Here is a 15,000-nt window from a genome sequence, read left to right on the forward strand (position 1 = left end):
GGAAGGACAGGAAACGGCTCCAAACACAGAGCTAGGAAGTGCTGTCACAGAGGGGGCCTGCGGTCATCTCCCCAGGGGCCTTGAAGCCCCTTTCCTTAGTTCTTCTCCTGCCTTAAGTTTGAGAGACAGTTTCATTCCGGCAATAAATCCCAAAGATCAGAGTCAGCTAGCTGCTGGTCTGCAAGGACTAACCACCCACGGACAGCATCAGGAGGGCAGAGTTTTGTGGGCTGCATCCCCCAATGTGAATTCTCTGAGTGACTTCCCTCCGCCCTAAGCTCGGGTGGGGTCACTTTAGTAGAATGCCTCTCCCTGCTTCTGTCCTGACCAGCACTGAATTTACTTCTGCCCTTTGATCCCAGAGGAAGCTCACGTTACTGAAGTTGGGCTTCAAACACTCACATTGCTATCTTCCAGAAACTTAAGTGCTTTCGCTATGTTGTTCAACCGAAAAATACGATGCGAGGAGGATTTATATTCGTGCAGCTGAAAATCAAGAGAACAAGATTCACTTAAAAACAGAACAAGGTGCAGCCAAGCCTCGGAAGCTGTGCCCCAGGGCCCTTTTCCTTTCTCTTTCTCTTTTCCATACAGGTTCCTGGAGGATAGGGGCTGGTGCCTAATACCCACGTGGGTAGTACACAAATGGCCCTATATCACTCAGGGTCCTCAAAGGTCAAAGGTCGGCCTGTTTACAGTACCTGGGACATGACTCACTGCTACTAGGGAAAGGGGAAGTTCAACAGGGACACATGGATCTATTTTTTGTCACCAGTCAGCTCTAAGTCTCAGTGCAGGCCTCCCCAGTGGCAGAAGATGTGGCTGTTTCTGGCCATGAGCTTTGGAGAGAGAGAGAGAGAGAGAGAGAGAGAGAGAGAGAGAGAGAGAGAGAGAGAGAGAACTACAGATAATAAAATCCCGACAATGTCACAGGCACATCGGCATGCTACAGAGCGAACTCACACTGTCCTAAACTCATCACTGCTCCTCCAGGGAGTACACATGATAGTCCCACCAGGAGGGACCTGCTGGGCTCAGCTAATGGGTATCTGAGGCCTAACTTGACTGGGCTACAAGGTCTGTAGTGTCCCGGCTACAAAGCAGCAGCTGGTCTGCTGGGAACATAGAACAAGGGGTTGGAATGGGATTCCTCAGAAAGGCTTTGGCAGACCCGGCTGCTCGTTCACATTGAGGGATGTGTTGAGAATGCCTTGCCCGAATCTGCTGCTTCCTCCCTCTGAGGGCACCCATGGGCAGTTTCCACTTTGCTAGTGGGAAAGCCCAGGTGGAAAGCGTGACGGGGTGTGACAGGTCCTGGCCACACTGGTCTGAGAATAGAAGTCTTCTCTTAAATTCAGATCCAGAGCAGTCACACTGAACTACAGTTTGGGGGTGTTATATCTCGGTTCTCTTCATACAGCTGTGAAAGACTACCAAGGCCAAACCAAACACTTGAACCTATAGCCAGTTTCTCAACCTAGAGATGACTGGCATTGTTTAAAAAAAGATTTATTTCATTTCCGGGTGTGGGTGCCCATGGAGGCCAGAAGAGGATGTCAAATCCCCTGGAGATGGAACTATATGTGAGTTGTGAGCTGCCTAACATGGATGGTGGGAACCAAACTCCAGTCCTCTGCAAGAGCAGCAAATGCTCTTAACTGCTGAGCCATCTCTCCAGACCACCCCTACCTCCATGACTCGAATTTTGGACTGAATCAGTTTGCCACTTTGGGGACATTTTTGGTTGCTACACTAATGGGTGTTCCTGACATCTAGAGGTTAACTACTTATACTTATCCTTTTACCTCAGTCTTTCTGATTCTTAGCTGTCACTCTGGTTAATAAGATGACTAGCTAGATGAACTTCAGTGTTCCAGTTTCAATTCTTACCCACCACAGGCTTACTGAAAACACTGGGTATTTATTTATTTATTTACCCTCTGAAATATATTTGCCTTCAAGAGGGAGCTTAAATGTGCTTAAGGTGTATTGTGTGAAATGCATAAAAATTCAATAAAAATATACATTTTTAAAAAAAGCAAAATAAATATCATGGGCCAGCAAGGTGACTCATCAAGTAAAAGTGCTTGTCATGAAAAGTCTGGTGACCTGAGTTTGATCCCAGGAGTTCACAGTGGATGGACAGAACCAACTCCCTCAAGTTGTCCCCTGACCTCCACACACACTGGTATGTATGTGCCCCCCCCACTAATAATAATAATAATAAAAGACAAAGGTATCAACCAAACATGCTCATGTCACTCTGTAACTTCCTGTTACAGGACTTGTGTCTGTCTGGGTGTGAGCATCCATTTGGATCTGGAAGATTCCCCCAAAATTCATATGCTAAAGGCTCAGCCACCAGGCCCTGTTGTTATTGGCAGGTGGTGGAACCTTTAGAAGGTGGGGTCTGGTGGGAGGAAGTTAGGCTATTGGAGGTGTGCCTTCAAGGAGACTATTGGGACCCCTGGCCCCTTCCTCTCTTTCTTAATGCTGCCAGAGGGAAGAAGTTCCCCTGCATAAGGGGCAAAGGCACCATAATGTACTGCCTTTTCTCAGGCCCAAAGTAACAGGGCCAAGGGGGGCTACATAATGACACCTCTGCAAACCAGGAGCCAAAGTAAACCTTTCCTCCTTTAAGTTATTTACCTCAGATATTTTATCACAGTGACGGGAAACAACCCTTCAGTAGCGCCTCACTTTGTACTTCTTCCTGACCCTGCTGTGGCATACATACCAGATTTCGCCCAGAGAGGACTTCTAACAAAGCCATTAGGATTTTGCCATCTTGGATATCCACAAATAGGTCTGTAACTTCTAGAGGTGGGTCGCACTGTGGGGCAGGAAGAAAGGATGAAGTCATTTAGTGACCCGGTTCGTCAAGTGAACTATTTCTGAGATGCGGTTCTTGCTCAGGAGGGATCCAGCTCTTGCTACTTACAGAAAGCTCACCTGAGAAGGCAGGAGTTCATCACCCTGGAAGGGCACTCTGGAGAGCAGGTGCACAGGAACTTGGCGGGAGGGTTGTACAAGAGATTCAGCAACAGGGGTCTGACTGAATAAGTGATCTAGGAGACCCACCGAACCTGAGATCTCAGACCCCAAGGTTAGACATCCAGGTTTGTGTTTAAGGGGAGAAAGAAATGACTCTCCTGGACAGCCTACCATAGAGTAAAGGAATTCTGGCTCTGGGAAGGTAGCTCAGTTGGTAAAGTGCCTGCTGCATAAGGAGGAGGACTAGAATTTGACCCCCAGTACCTACATAAAAAGCTGGGCATGGGGATGTGAGTTTATAATCCCAGAACTGGGGAGGTGGAGACACAAGGGGTCCTGGGGCTCACTAGCCAAGCAGCCTAGCTGGATTGGTGAGCCCTAGTCCCAGTGACAGAACTTCTCTCAGAAAAATAAGGTGGATAGCTCCTGAGGAACATGTGAGGTTAGCCTCTAGTCTCCACAGGCACACATGCACCCTCATTTGCCATATACACACATCAGCACATGGATCAAGACATACACACATACAACACGTACAACACACACACACACACACACACACACACACACGAGTTTTATTCGGGCTTACAGGAAATGACGTAGTACAAGTCTTCACTTCAGATTTGGGGACACATACAACACACACACACACACACAGAGTTTTATTCGGGCTTACAGGAAATGACGTAGTACAAGTCTTCACTTCAGATTTGGGGAAACTAAGGCTCAAAGAAGCTGAGTGATCATCAAGTAGTTATTTGGTAAAGAACCATTTCCTAAGTCGGGCCTGCAACAGTTGCAATTACTGCAACAGAGTCTCCTGCAGCAGGGGCCAGAGGTCTGCATCTTGAGCTTCATGCAGCCTCGGCAGGAATTCCTCTCTCCTTTGGGGACCTGAGCTTTGGCCAGGTTAGAGCAATGACTCTGGATGCTCTGTCTGCCCCTGAGGATGATGGGAAACAGGACATCCCTGGGGCAGGTAGCATCCCTTCCCAGTATAGATCCAAGGGTAAGGGAGGCCTCACAAATACAGCCTTTTTCTCTGGGCAGCCTCCTTCGGTGGCCCTTAGGGTGCCTGTGTTTCCCTTACCTTTTATATGAGCCTCAGTACCACGAGGTAGTCAAAACCTTGTGGTTTGGGGGCAATTCCACCCACAGGTGCACAGAAAAGGGCTTTGACTCAAGGACATCAGCAACTTATAACCAAAAGGCAGGGCATTTTCTTCGCAAACTGCAGCCTTGGGCACATTGCAGCCTGGCAGGGCTGACGGGAGCACTGTGACTCAGGAAAATACTGTTCCTTTTAATGTGAAGCAAAAAACGAGACACCCCAACAAAACACCCCCTGATGAATGGACTGACAAAATTCCCGGTTACCAGGCTGACAGAGGCTGAATTCTGACTTTGGGGTCAAACCCGAAGGCCAATTTCCATCGGCAGTTCCTGGAAGGGCCTCTGCAGCGGGCGTCAAACACGACCTTGGCCGGGGTCCAGGGCTGCATGGCAGGGGCATGAGGGTGGGAGGGAGAGGCTGAACCAGCTCCAGCCCAAACACTTCCCAGCCCAACATTCCCCCGGCTTCAGGAGTCTGCTGTGGCCGGATCCACAGCACCCCCAGGGCTTTCTGCATGATCGAACTCCTTTGGTAAATTAGGGAATTTTTCCAGAAGCCAGAGACTCAGTAAATATTCCTGACAGCCTTCAAATTGCAGTTAAGCCCAATTCACCAAGGAGTTCCTAGGTTTCCTTCCCATGAAAGGCTGCTCTTAAAGTCTAGGGCTGGAAACACGGCTGTTAATTTCTCTCTGTTTATTACACATTGGTTTCAGGTGCTGTCTGATTTGGCCTCAGAATGGGTGCTACACTCTCCCTCCCTGCCTTGAAAAGGGGGCCAGGATGGGGCTGGCAGACGATAAAGTCCTTGAAATGGCACGTGCTTGCTCAGAGAAGCTCACACCAGGTGGTGGTGAATGTGGGGGCATTTGTGACCTGACTCTGTTCTGTTCTGTATTTATTTATTTTTATTATAAAAAGAAAGAAGGAAGGGCTGCTCTGGCCCTGCTGGGTCCCCCACTAGGAATTCCCTCCATGCTGACATACATCGGGCATTAATTTAGGAGCTCACCAAGCTCAGGTTTAGGGACTGGTTTTCTTTTGTGTTCCTCTCCCCAAATAATGTTTTCCTTTTTGAACGATGCCAAAAATGCCCTCAAAGTCAAAACAACCAGCAAAAGATTTATATCACAGCTTCGTGTGTGATTCCTCTACCCAGAGTTCAAGAGGCTCACAGGTGAGGTGACAGCACCGTGTCATCCAGGGCCTGAGCCAGGTGGTTGTGTGCCAGCTTGAGAAACAGTCTGCTGTAAACGTGAACCACTGGGCAAGAACGTCAGTCAAGAGTTCCACTTCCCTGCTTTCTAACCACTGGGACGGTCTTTGCCAGGCCGTCGACAGTTAAATTTGTACTTTTAAGAGGAGAAGAAAAAAGAACTTGAACCTCTTCCTACAATTTGTACCCCTAGGGCACAGCCAGCTTCGAGGAAAATACGAGAAACTGGCAGAGGGTAGCTGGAGAATCAGTGTCCATGAGGAAGACAAGGTAGTGTTGATAACATGAATCTTCAAATAAGCTTAACTAACTAATTTAAATATTTTAATTTATGTGTATGAATGTTTTGTCTGAATATATGTAAGTGTACCGTGTGCATGCAATTCCCACAAAGGCCAGAAGAGGGCATCAGATCCCTCTGGAATTAGAGTTACAGATAGTTGTTAACTACCATGTGGGTGCTAGAAACTGAACCCTAGTCCTCTGGAAGAGTAGTAAATGCTCTTAACTACTGAGCAATCTCTCCAGCCACTAATTAATTAATTTTTGAAACGCAGTCATGTATACCCCAGGATGGCCTCAAACTCACTAAATATCTGAGGTTGATCTTGAACTTGTGATTTTCCTGCCTTCACTTCCTAAGTGCTGGGATTACAGCTCTATGCACACCTGGTTTATGTAGTGCTGGGGATCAAAACTTAAGGCTTTGTGTATGCTAGGTAAGCACTCTACTCACTGAGCTATATCCTCAGCCCCATAAGCCAGCTTTCTTTCAAAGGGAAGATAGTGTCTTACCCTGCAGCCCAGGAAACTAAAGATACTCCTATTCCTGGGGTCCATGGTCCTGGTCCAGCCTTATGTGCAAAGAGTATTTAGTCATTTGCTCCCTCCCCACCCTCTTCTCACTGGGAATTATCTGCCCACCCATCTCTCCTTGGCAATTTCTCTGTTTAGGGCAGGGTCAGCTACATAATGCTGTGTGTGTGTGTGTGTGTGTGTGTGGCAGCAGTTTGTAGACACAATGCAAGTCAAAGTGGCGTGACCAAAGAACGTGGAAAAAGAAAGTAAATGGAGAAGGAAGGGGCCACTGAGAAGCCACAGAGGAGTTCAGGACCTAGGATGTCTGGGTCCCTGCTTCCTCATTCTAACAGGAGGGTACTTAGGGCTGGTACTTAGGTACTGTGGGAGGGTTCAAGGAGACCTGGCAGTGTGTGGGGAGCTGCCAAGCGCAGACTGAGGTGCGTTGGGGGGCAGGCAGTATGGCTCACCAAGAGCAACACTATGTGATTCACAAGGGCTTTGCTAGAAGATGCCCAGAGGGCTAGATAAATCAGTCTACGTGCCTACGAATGGCTCCGAACAGCCTCATAGTGAGCAGATGGCTGGATGCAGGTGTGAGCTGGAGAGTGACTGTATCCCGTCCATGGACACATTGGGATTGTTCAACATGGAATGTCTTCCACCATCTGCTCAAGAATTCCCACTACAAGACTGAAATTCTGCTCACCCGACTACACTGGTGATCAGAGAGTGGCCATGTCTCCCCCTGTTAACACTGAGCCTGGGCAGCAGTAAGAAGACACTTAGAAAGGCTTGACTTGATCAGGAACAGAGCAGTGGGCTGCGGAGATGGCTCAGTGGATAAAGCCCTTCCACACAAATCTGAGCACTGGAATTTGGGTCCCCAGAACCCATGGGAAGCTGGATCCAGTAGCGCACATCTGTAATCCTGGCACACCTGTGGCAAGATGAGAGCCGGAGACAGGAGAATCCTCACGGGCTAGCCTGGGGCATACATCAGTGAACGAGAAGTCCTGCTTCAAACAAGGTGGAAGGCAAGGACCAATGCCCAAGGCTGTCCTCTGATCTCCACATGCATGCTATGGCATATGTGCACTTACACACATATGTACATGAACACACACACACATCAATACCACACACACAGAGACACACAAGAGCAGGACCACATTTCTTCCTTGCCGTTGTTGAGAACGATCGGCTCAGCTGCAGTTGAACACATATAACTGTGCCATGCCCCAGCCCCGAGGCCCCCACTTACCTTTTCCAGGTGGAGGTTGATCCATCGTGTAAAAGTCCTCTTCTGCACATTTTCCCTCTCAACTGAAAACAAAGAAATGCCGTTAGCCAGAGCGCAAAAGAAACGTGCAAAATCCCTCATTTCCCAGAGAGACTCTATGTGGACAGACGGCAGACAGAACCCTACAGGGTCCTGGGCATACGCACAGCCCCTCCCAGAAGGGAGCCACCAAGGGCTCATGTAGCGCCCGATCCCCCAACCCCCGAACCTGTGTATACTGCACAAATCCAAATCATCCATGGGTCTCCAACCACCTGTCTTCAGGCTAAGCAACACTGGTGGGAAATCTAAAAGTCACCCACCAGGCAGTAGGCCCGTGCAGGGGCTTAGTTAAGGTAGAGATGGGGTGAGGGCCAGAGTGGAATGGAGCCAGTGGTTAGGAATTAGGATGGGAGCTGGAATGTATCAGAGTTTAGGGGAAATGATCTGCCAGTCCTAAGGTCAGACTTCTGGCCAACTCCCAGCCTCTTGCTTAAACCATACACCCACCTCCACTTCTGCATGCTGGGACAAGACCTACTCCAAAGTTTAAGGAGGGTCCCAAGAGTCATGCATGTCACCAGCAACACAGCCTCTGCAATAGCAGCTGCCAATTTTACTTTTTCTTTGCAGTTTTTTTTTTTTTTTTTTTTTTTTTTTTTTGGTCGTTTTGAGACAGGGTCTCCCTGTAGCCCCAGCCGTCCTGGAACTCACTATGTAGACCAGGCTGGCCTTGAACTCACACTCACAGAGATCCTCTGCCTCTGAGTGCTGGGATTAAAGGTGTGTGCCACCACGCCCAGCTTGCAGCTTTTTTTTTTTTTTTTGAGATAGGGTCTGGCCATGCAGCCCAGGATGGCCTCTGAATCATGATCCTCCTGCCTTGGGTTCCAGAGTGCTAGGATTATAGGTCTATGCACCATGCCCAGCCTTGTCACTCTTATTTTTTTTTAAATATTTTATTCATTATTTATTTTACATATATGAGTGTATTGCCTGCATATGTATAAGTGCACCCATGTCATGCAATGCCTGCAGACATCAGAAGAGGGTGTCAGTCATGGAACTGGAGTTACAGACTGTTGTTAGTCATCACGTGAGTACTGGTAATCAAATCCAGGTCCTCTGGAAGAGCAACCAGTGTTCTTAGCCACTGAGCTATCTCTCTAGCCCCTGTAACTTATTTTTAAAGCCAGGGAGGATTCTGCAGGTACCTGCTGCCTAGCCACGGTGAATGGATGGCCCTGAACCAGGACTGGATCCCTCCTTCCAGGAGATGGTGCTCCCCCAATGCTCATCTTAGTAAGAAGTGCTCATTGTGCAAAACACTGCCATCCATCAGCTATGTTCTGGGCAGATTCTGTTCCTTTGTTTATTAAGCTGTAAGCCTTACGACACCCTTGCTAAGGAGAAACTACTCCATAGATGAACAAAATGAGATTCAGAGGGTTACACTGGCTCTCCCAGTGCATTAGCTAGAAAGAGAAAAGACTGGGATCCTCTCAGCTCTGCCCCCACATCAGCCAGTACCCTGGAAACACAAGGCCTGGGTTCAGTTCCAGCTCTTCCAATGTTAAGCAAAATTATCTATAATAACAACCATGATCACTATTTTTAAAAAATCAGTGTGCAGAGGGCTGGAAAGATGGCTCAGTGGGTAAGGTGCTTGCTGTATGAGGACTTGAGTTCGGATCCCCAGCACCCATGTAAAAGCTGGGTACAGCAGCACATGTCTATAACCCCAGTTCTGGCTGGGAAGGTGGAGAGCTGGATTCTAGGGGCTCACAGGTCAGCTAGTCTAGATGGTACAGAAAGTTCCAAGTTCATTCAGAGAAGAGTGATAGAGGAATGGCCCAGACATCAACCTCTGGTCTCCACATGTACACACACACACACACACACACACACACACACACACACACAGAAGAAACTGGGGTGTTAAACACCCAGCATGCCGCCATGTTGGGACTCTGCATCCTGAGTTTCCCCTCCTCCTAAGCTGTGGCCTTAGCCCCTCCAGAGTCATCAAAGATCAGTCTGATAGCCAGTGGGGATCACGGGCAGCGGGCAGCATCTGTATCTTGGTGCACAGTGGCTTGTGGTGGATGCAACCTGGGTATCCAGACACCAATCTCCTCAGGAAGCATCCCTGAACCGCTCAGCCAGATGACTCCTAATTTACTCCCAAATTGCTAAGTCCTGGATTTCAGCAGAACAGAAGAACGTATCACAGATGCCTGAAACCATTTCACACCCCTTTAGCAATAAGAAAATGAGAGTCAATTTGTCTCTGCAAGGAGAAAAAAGGCTCTGCTTTCCCATAATGACTATGGTGCTTTTTCGGCTCTTGGCCTCACTATTAAGGTAGATAGTGGCACCCATAAATCAGATTTTAATATTGTGCATTTCAGTCTCTTTAATTGAAGAGCCATCAGATAGTCATTATGCACATAACTGCTTTTCTCTTATTTTCCTTTCTGAAGGGGAAGGTCACTGCAGAGTAGGCATGAGATTTAAATATCTAATTCCAGTGGGCTTGTCTCCCCCACCCCCACCCCCCACTGAAGGAAGAAGTAAAAGAAATGGAAAGAGACAGAGGTGGGCTAAGGAGGCACCTGCTGAGATGGCTGAGTCCCAGAGTTCCAGAGAGTCCCACCCCGAGCCCCGGTTGTGAACTGTCCATCTCTGCACACAGATCTACCTCTGGTGGCTGCAGTTTTCCATGGTAGAAAGTCTCATGGTTGGGTCACCATCCCAATGGACATGAACGTCAGGCTACTTTTAATCCACACGGTTCTAAGTCATCCCACAGTGAGCAGACTCATGCCAGCACCCAGTGCATGGCTCTTTGTGTGCAAGCACATGAATATATTTCTTATCCTCAGGAGCTAAAGGTGGAGCTGCTGGGTCTTGGTGGTAGGCACATTTAAAATTTTAATAGCCACTTCCAAAGTGTCCTCCCCAAAGGCTGCTCAAGTTTATACTTTCACCCCACCTGTCTTTAAACAAGTTTATGAGGGATTGTAAAGTATTTACACACACATTCAAACACACAGGCTGGCTTCTCGAGTTGACTTCACAGAGAGCAAAGTCCAACCCCCACCCTCCCAACAGAAGAGCATTTAGTAAGAAGCCTGGGAGAAGCCAGGTCTTAACTGTGGGGGTGTAAATGAGTGTGAGTGTGATGATCTACACATGCCTATCCCTCTACCTATCCACCCACCCACCCACATGTCCTCCCATTCATCCATCCATTCAACCAGCCACTTGCCCTCCACCATCTACTTTACCATCCTTCCGTCCATCCACCACCTACCCACCTATTCACCTGCCCATCGTGGGATCTGTTTTCTCACTCATCTGTCTTCCCATCCATCCATCCATTCATCCATCCACTTTCCCTCCCAGCTGATATTTATACAGCGATTACTATACACTGGAACTCTGCCAGGCCCTGTGGGCAAAACCAGCAAAGAAGAATTAATCATTCATGGAATCTGCCTCCAAGAATTTGTAGCCAAGTAGGAGGGAGAAAAAGAGATGCCACAGGCACACACAAAAGAAACCAGTGCAAGGGCAACGGGAAGAGGAAGAGGTGACTTTGCACCTCCTGGAATACTTCTTCAGGGTCCCAGGAAGGTCCTATGGAAGAAGTGGGACACAGCAGGGTTCCCAAAGGCAAAGGCAGTATATTCGAACCTTGCCCTGATTCAGAACTAATCCTGAAGTGGCTTTGCTTCTGTCCCTACCAATCCTAGTGTGCAAACCTAAGCAGTGACGACTGAGGGTTTGCAGGGGACTGTGAGACTCGATCACAAATAGCGGACAAGTTCCAACCTGAAATAGGTTATGGAGACTGTATTTTCAGTACCTAGAACTGGGACACATCATTCAGTACACAGGAGAGATCAAGAGAGCACCGGCCTACCTGGATCAACCCTTTCACGGTCACTCTGCAACCTCGGGCAAGTCCGTACTTTCAAAATACCTTTGTGGAGTCACCCTCGACTGACTGGGGACAGCCATGCCTCCTAGGAATGCTCTGGGAGTGCATGAGTTCACCGGGGCTGGTGGGGGGGACCATGCCCAGCAGCTGCTCCCTCCAGGTCTGTTTCCCTGGTCCCCAGGCTCACACAGCACACCTTAAACTTGGAGATTTTGTCTGGTGTCTCGACAGAAGCCCATTGCTCTTGCAGGGCATTCTCCATTTCAAAACACACCCCCATCCTGCAGGCATGCCTACTTCTGGCCCGCCAAGACTTCATAAACTTTATATAGTTTCCATAAATCCAACGGCCCCTTTTTTCCTCTCACATTGTAAAGGTATAGGAAACCTTTTCTCTGGAAGGGTCTGGCCTGCTCATGGAGTGGTTGTGGGGCCCAGTGTGGGCAACAATGGAGTAATAACGGTGCTGTAAAATCACCATCCCACCTCTGCCTGGCTGGTGGGGGTGTGGGAGAACCAGGCAGGGGGGCGGAGGGGAGAACACACTAGGCCCTGGAACCCAGGGACAGGGTGGATGGGGAGGAGGGCAAAGGGGAGGAAGGAGGCAGGGGAGGCCCAGCCTTCTGGCTCTAGGCCACTGGCCCAAATTCCCAGGTGCAACTCCACCTCTGGCTTTTCCAAAAACAGATTATCTAAAAATGGAAGGAGGGACATTCTCTCCTTCCACAGGGTGCCAAATGGCAGGCAGGCTTGAGAGCTGGGAGGCACTGAGACAGGAACGCTGGCTCTGGGAGCTGGGATAGATTCCTTCAAATCTGTGGTCTTTCGTCACTCCAGTCACATTCACCCCAAACCTACTTCGTACAGAGTATTTCCTGTCATGCTTGTGTCCTCCCTGCCTAGGAGAAAAGCTTTGGTGTCTTTTCCTGCTAGAAAAAATTATATGATCATTACAACAATTAAGACAATACAGTATGTACAGAGAAAATGAAAATCTCTTGAAATTTCATTATGCCCAGAGAAAACACATGGACACATGCTGCATGCACGCAACAGCTAACACATACAGATCCTCATGCAAACAGATTCAGTGTGATGAATCATGACTCAGTTTTTCGACGTGAAGCCTGTGATCGCTAACATCAAGAGCCTCTGGGGTGATTGTTAAAATGTTAATTTCTGGGCTCTGTTCCAGGCTTTAAAAAAACAGATTTTATTTATGTGTAAGTGTATGTCTGCACAGGTACATGAAAGTTATCCTTGGAGGCCAGAAGAGGGCATCAGATCCCCTGGAACAGAAGTTACAGGCCATTGTGAGCCCCCTGACACGGCTACTGGGAACCAAACTCAGGTCCTCTGCAAGAGCAGCAAGTGCTGTTAACCACTGAGCAATCTCTCCAGTCCCCAGACTTATTTATTAATTCACAGACAGGGTTTCATGTACTCCAGGCTGGTCTTGAACTCCCTATGTAGCTCAGGATAACCTTGAACTTGGTTAACAGGCACACGCTACCACACTTGATATCTAAGATGGAGCCCAGGGCTTTATGCATGTGAGGCAAGCACTCTACCAGCGGAACTACATCCTGAATGCCCTTTTAAGACCTCTGACTCACGTGCTCTGGGGCAGGGGCCTAGGAACCTGCATATCACCAGCCTAGTGTTTTGAGAATCTGCATCTTGGCAGAAGAAACAATTAGCGTAATTTCTTGGTCTTCTCTGGGCAGAGCAGAGAGTGCTAATGGACATGCCAGGGTGGTGGGGGAAAGGCCCAGCAGTTTGGTGCCCCCCAGGCTTTACCATAGCCCTTTAGACAATCCGGCTCTTCTCTTGGTTCCACTGGCCCATGAGCTCAGACTTGTCACTTAGGCCAGGTCAATGAAAATAGCACCTGGGAGTGACTTGGAGGCTCTAGGGAAGACAAGAGTCACTTTCTCTTTTGTCCCCTTGCTCTAGATGGGTGTCTTTACTGGTAAAGTCCTGTGGCTGAAAAGACTCTGGTTACCTGAAAGGTGCCTGGCCTGAGAGGCCTGTGGATCAAACTAATTGTAGGGAGCTAAGCTTTGCTATCAGGTCACCTCCTCACAGGCACTGCTGGGCAGGAGGAAGACCAGCAATGACCAACAAAAGAGACCAGCAATGGCCTCATTGGTCCATTTAGTTTCCTGAGCTGTCTTCAGGGAGCCATCTTGGAGAGCTGGGCTGAACTGGTGCAGAAGCAGTCCCATGAACTAGCCATGTGGGGGGACACAAAGCCAGCTTTCCCCTGCCACAGAAGCTGCTGCAGAGGAGGAGACGTGTGAATTAGGGTGCCTGTCCTGTCACAAGTATTAAGGAGGCTTAAAATACGTAGCTGGTGGCAGAAGCTGTATTTCCATGCAAGGCCCTCTGTTCTGTAAGACCACACCCATCCCAATTCACAGATAAGCTGAAGCGCTGCCACCATTCAGTGGAATACCAGGATTTGAACCCAGCCCACCTTGGCTCCAGACTGATGCTCCTCTGTGCATCCACACTGCTTGAAGTCCTGGTGCATGTGCCCAAACCCCTAGGATATCTGCTCCTAACCTAGCCTGGTCTCAGTGTCTACATCCACCTCCAGGAAGCTCACCTCTCTTCTGGTGTCCCTCAGCCATGCCCACAGCCAGGAGCACCTGGTACAGCTTGGAATTCCACAGGTGTCTCTCGGTCACTGTTCCCAAGGAACGCAAGGTCTGGAGGCAGTTTTGATTCTCACCACTGAGTGAATGCTGCATCTTACAGGGCCAAGGGTTGCTTGAGTCACCTTATGCTACCCAGGACAGCCTCCCCAACTCAGACCTGTCAGATCCTGAATGTCAACAGAGCCAAGGGCTAGAAGTGAAGGAGGAAGGAATTTGTCTAACTGCTTCCTGCTTCCAGGAGACTACCCATCTCAGATTCACTCTGTGGAACTCAGAGAAGTTTAAGAAAACTGGAGAGCTCTGCCAGCAATCTGCTCCTAGCAGCCCTGGGTGAGGTCAGAAGTGTTGCTGTGGCCTCAGTTTTCCCATCTGTGCAATGGGGACCACAAGATTTACTTCAGGAAGTTGTGAGGATCAGATCTATTAGAGCTGTCCTTACAACATCACCTGAGGGTTTCACCTAGACCTCTGGGGGATAAGGCCACCTGTGGGTGCTCACAGCCTTAGGCTCCTGGGGAGGGAGTACAGGCAAGTGACAGGTCAAGTAGGCTGGGCCAGCCAGGACGAGGCCTGAATGGGATAAGGCTTGCAGAGCCCTTAGCAAAGAGCTCAGTGCATCATAAACTCAGTTGTTGCTACTATGCTGTCTTGGACAAATGATCATACCTTTTCTGAGGCTGATTACTTGTCTATAAATAAAGACAATGCTTCCCTCCCTGGGCTGCTGTGGAATGATACCACCTATACTTGACAGGTGCATAAAAGATGTTTAGTAAACAGACTCATGCGTCCTCGTGGCTCATGGCATCTCTCAAGACATTTGCCGGCCTTAGGGTCGCCTTCCTTTAGCATCCTCAAGAGCCCTAAGTTCTTGCTATAAATAGAGCTGCTCAAAGCTGGGTGAGCTCTTGGGGCAAGATTTTCCCAAGATCTTCGGAGAGGCAGATGCTAGCTGGATCCCAGGAGAGAGAAAGAGACAGAGAGAGAG

General features: G+C 48.8%; 1 protein-coding gene across 1 annotated transcript in view; it reads right to left on the minus strand.

The window, feature by feature from the left end:
- Positions 1 to 402: 402 nt before the first annotated feature.
- The window catches only part of LOC103741851 (calmin-like), a gene marked incomplete at its 3' end in the record, with an annotated part of 74,894 nt that continues 60,296 nt past the window's right edge, over positions 403 to 15,000 (minus strand). The window contains exons 2-4 of the mRNA XM_008842786.2: positions 7,386 to 7,447; positions 2,738 to 2,833; positions 403 to 486 (exon numbers count right to left, since the gene is read on the minus strand). Of these exons, the coding sequence (XP_008841008.1) occupies positions 403 to 486; positions 2,738 to 2,833; positions 7,386 to 7,447 (242 nt within the window). The remainder of the gene's footprint in view (positions 487 to 2,737; positions 2,834 to 7,385; positions 7,448 to 15,000) is intronic.

The sequence above is a fragment of the Nannospalax galili genome, unplaced genomic scaffold (assembly GCF_000622305.1).
Source record: "Nannospalax galili isolate Female #2095 unplaced genomic scaffold, S.galili_v1.0 scaffold1740, whole genome shotgun sequence".
NCBI lineage: Eukaryota > Metazoa > Chordata > Mammalia > Rodentia > Spalacidae > Nannospalax > Nannospalax galili.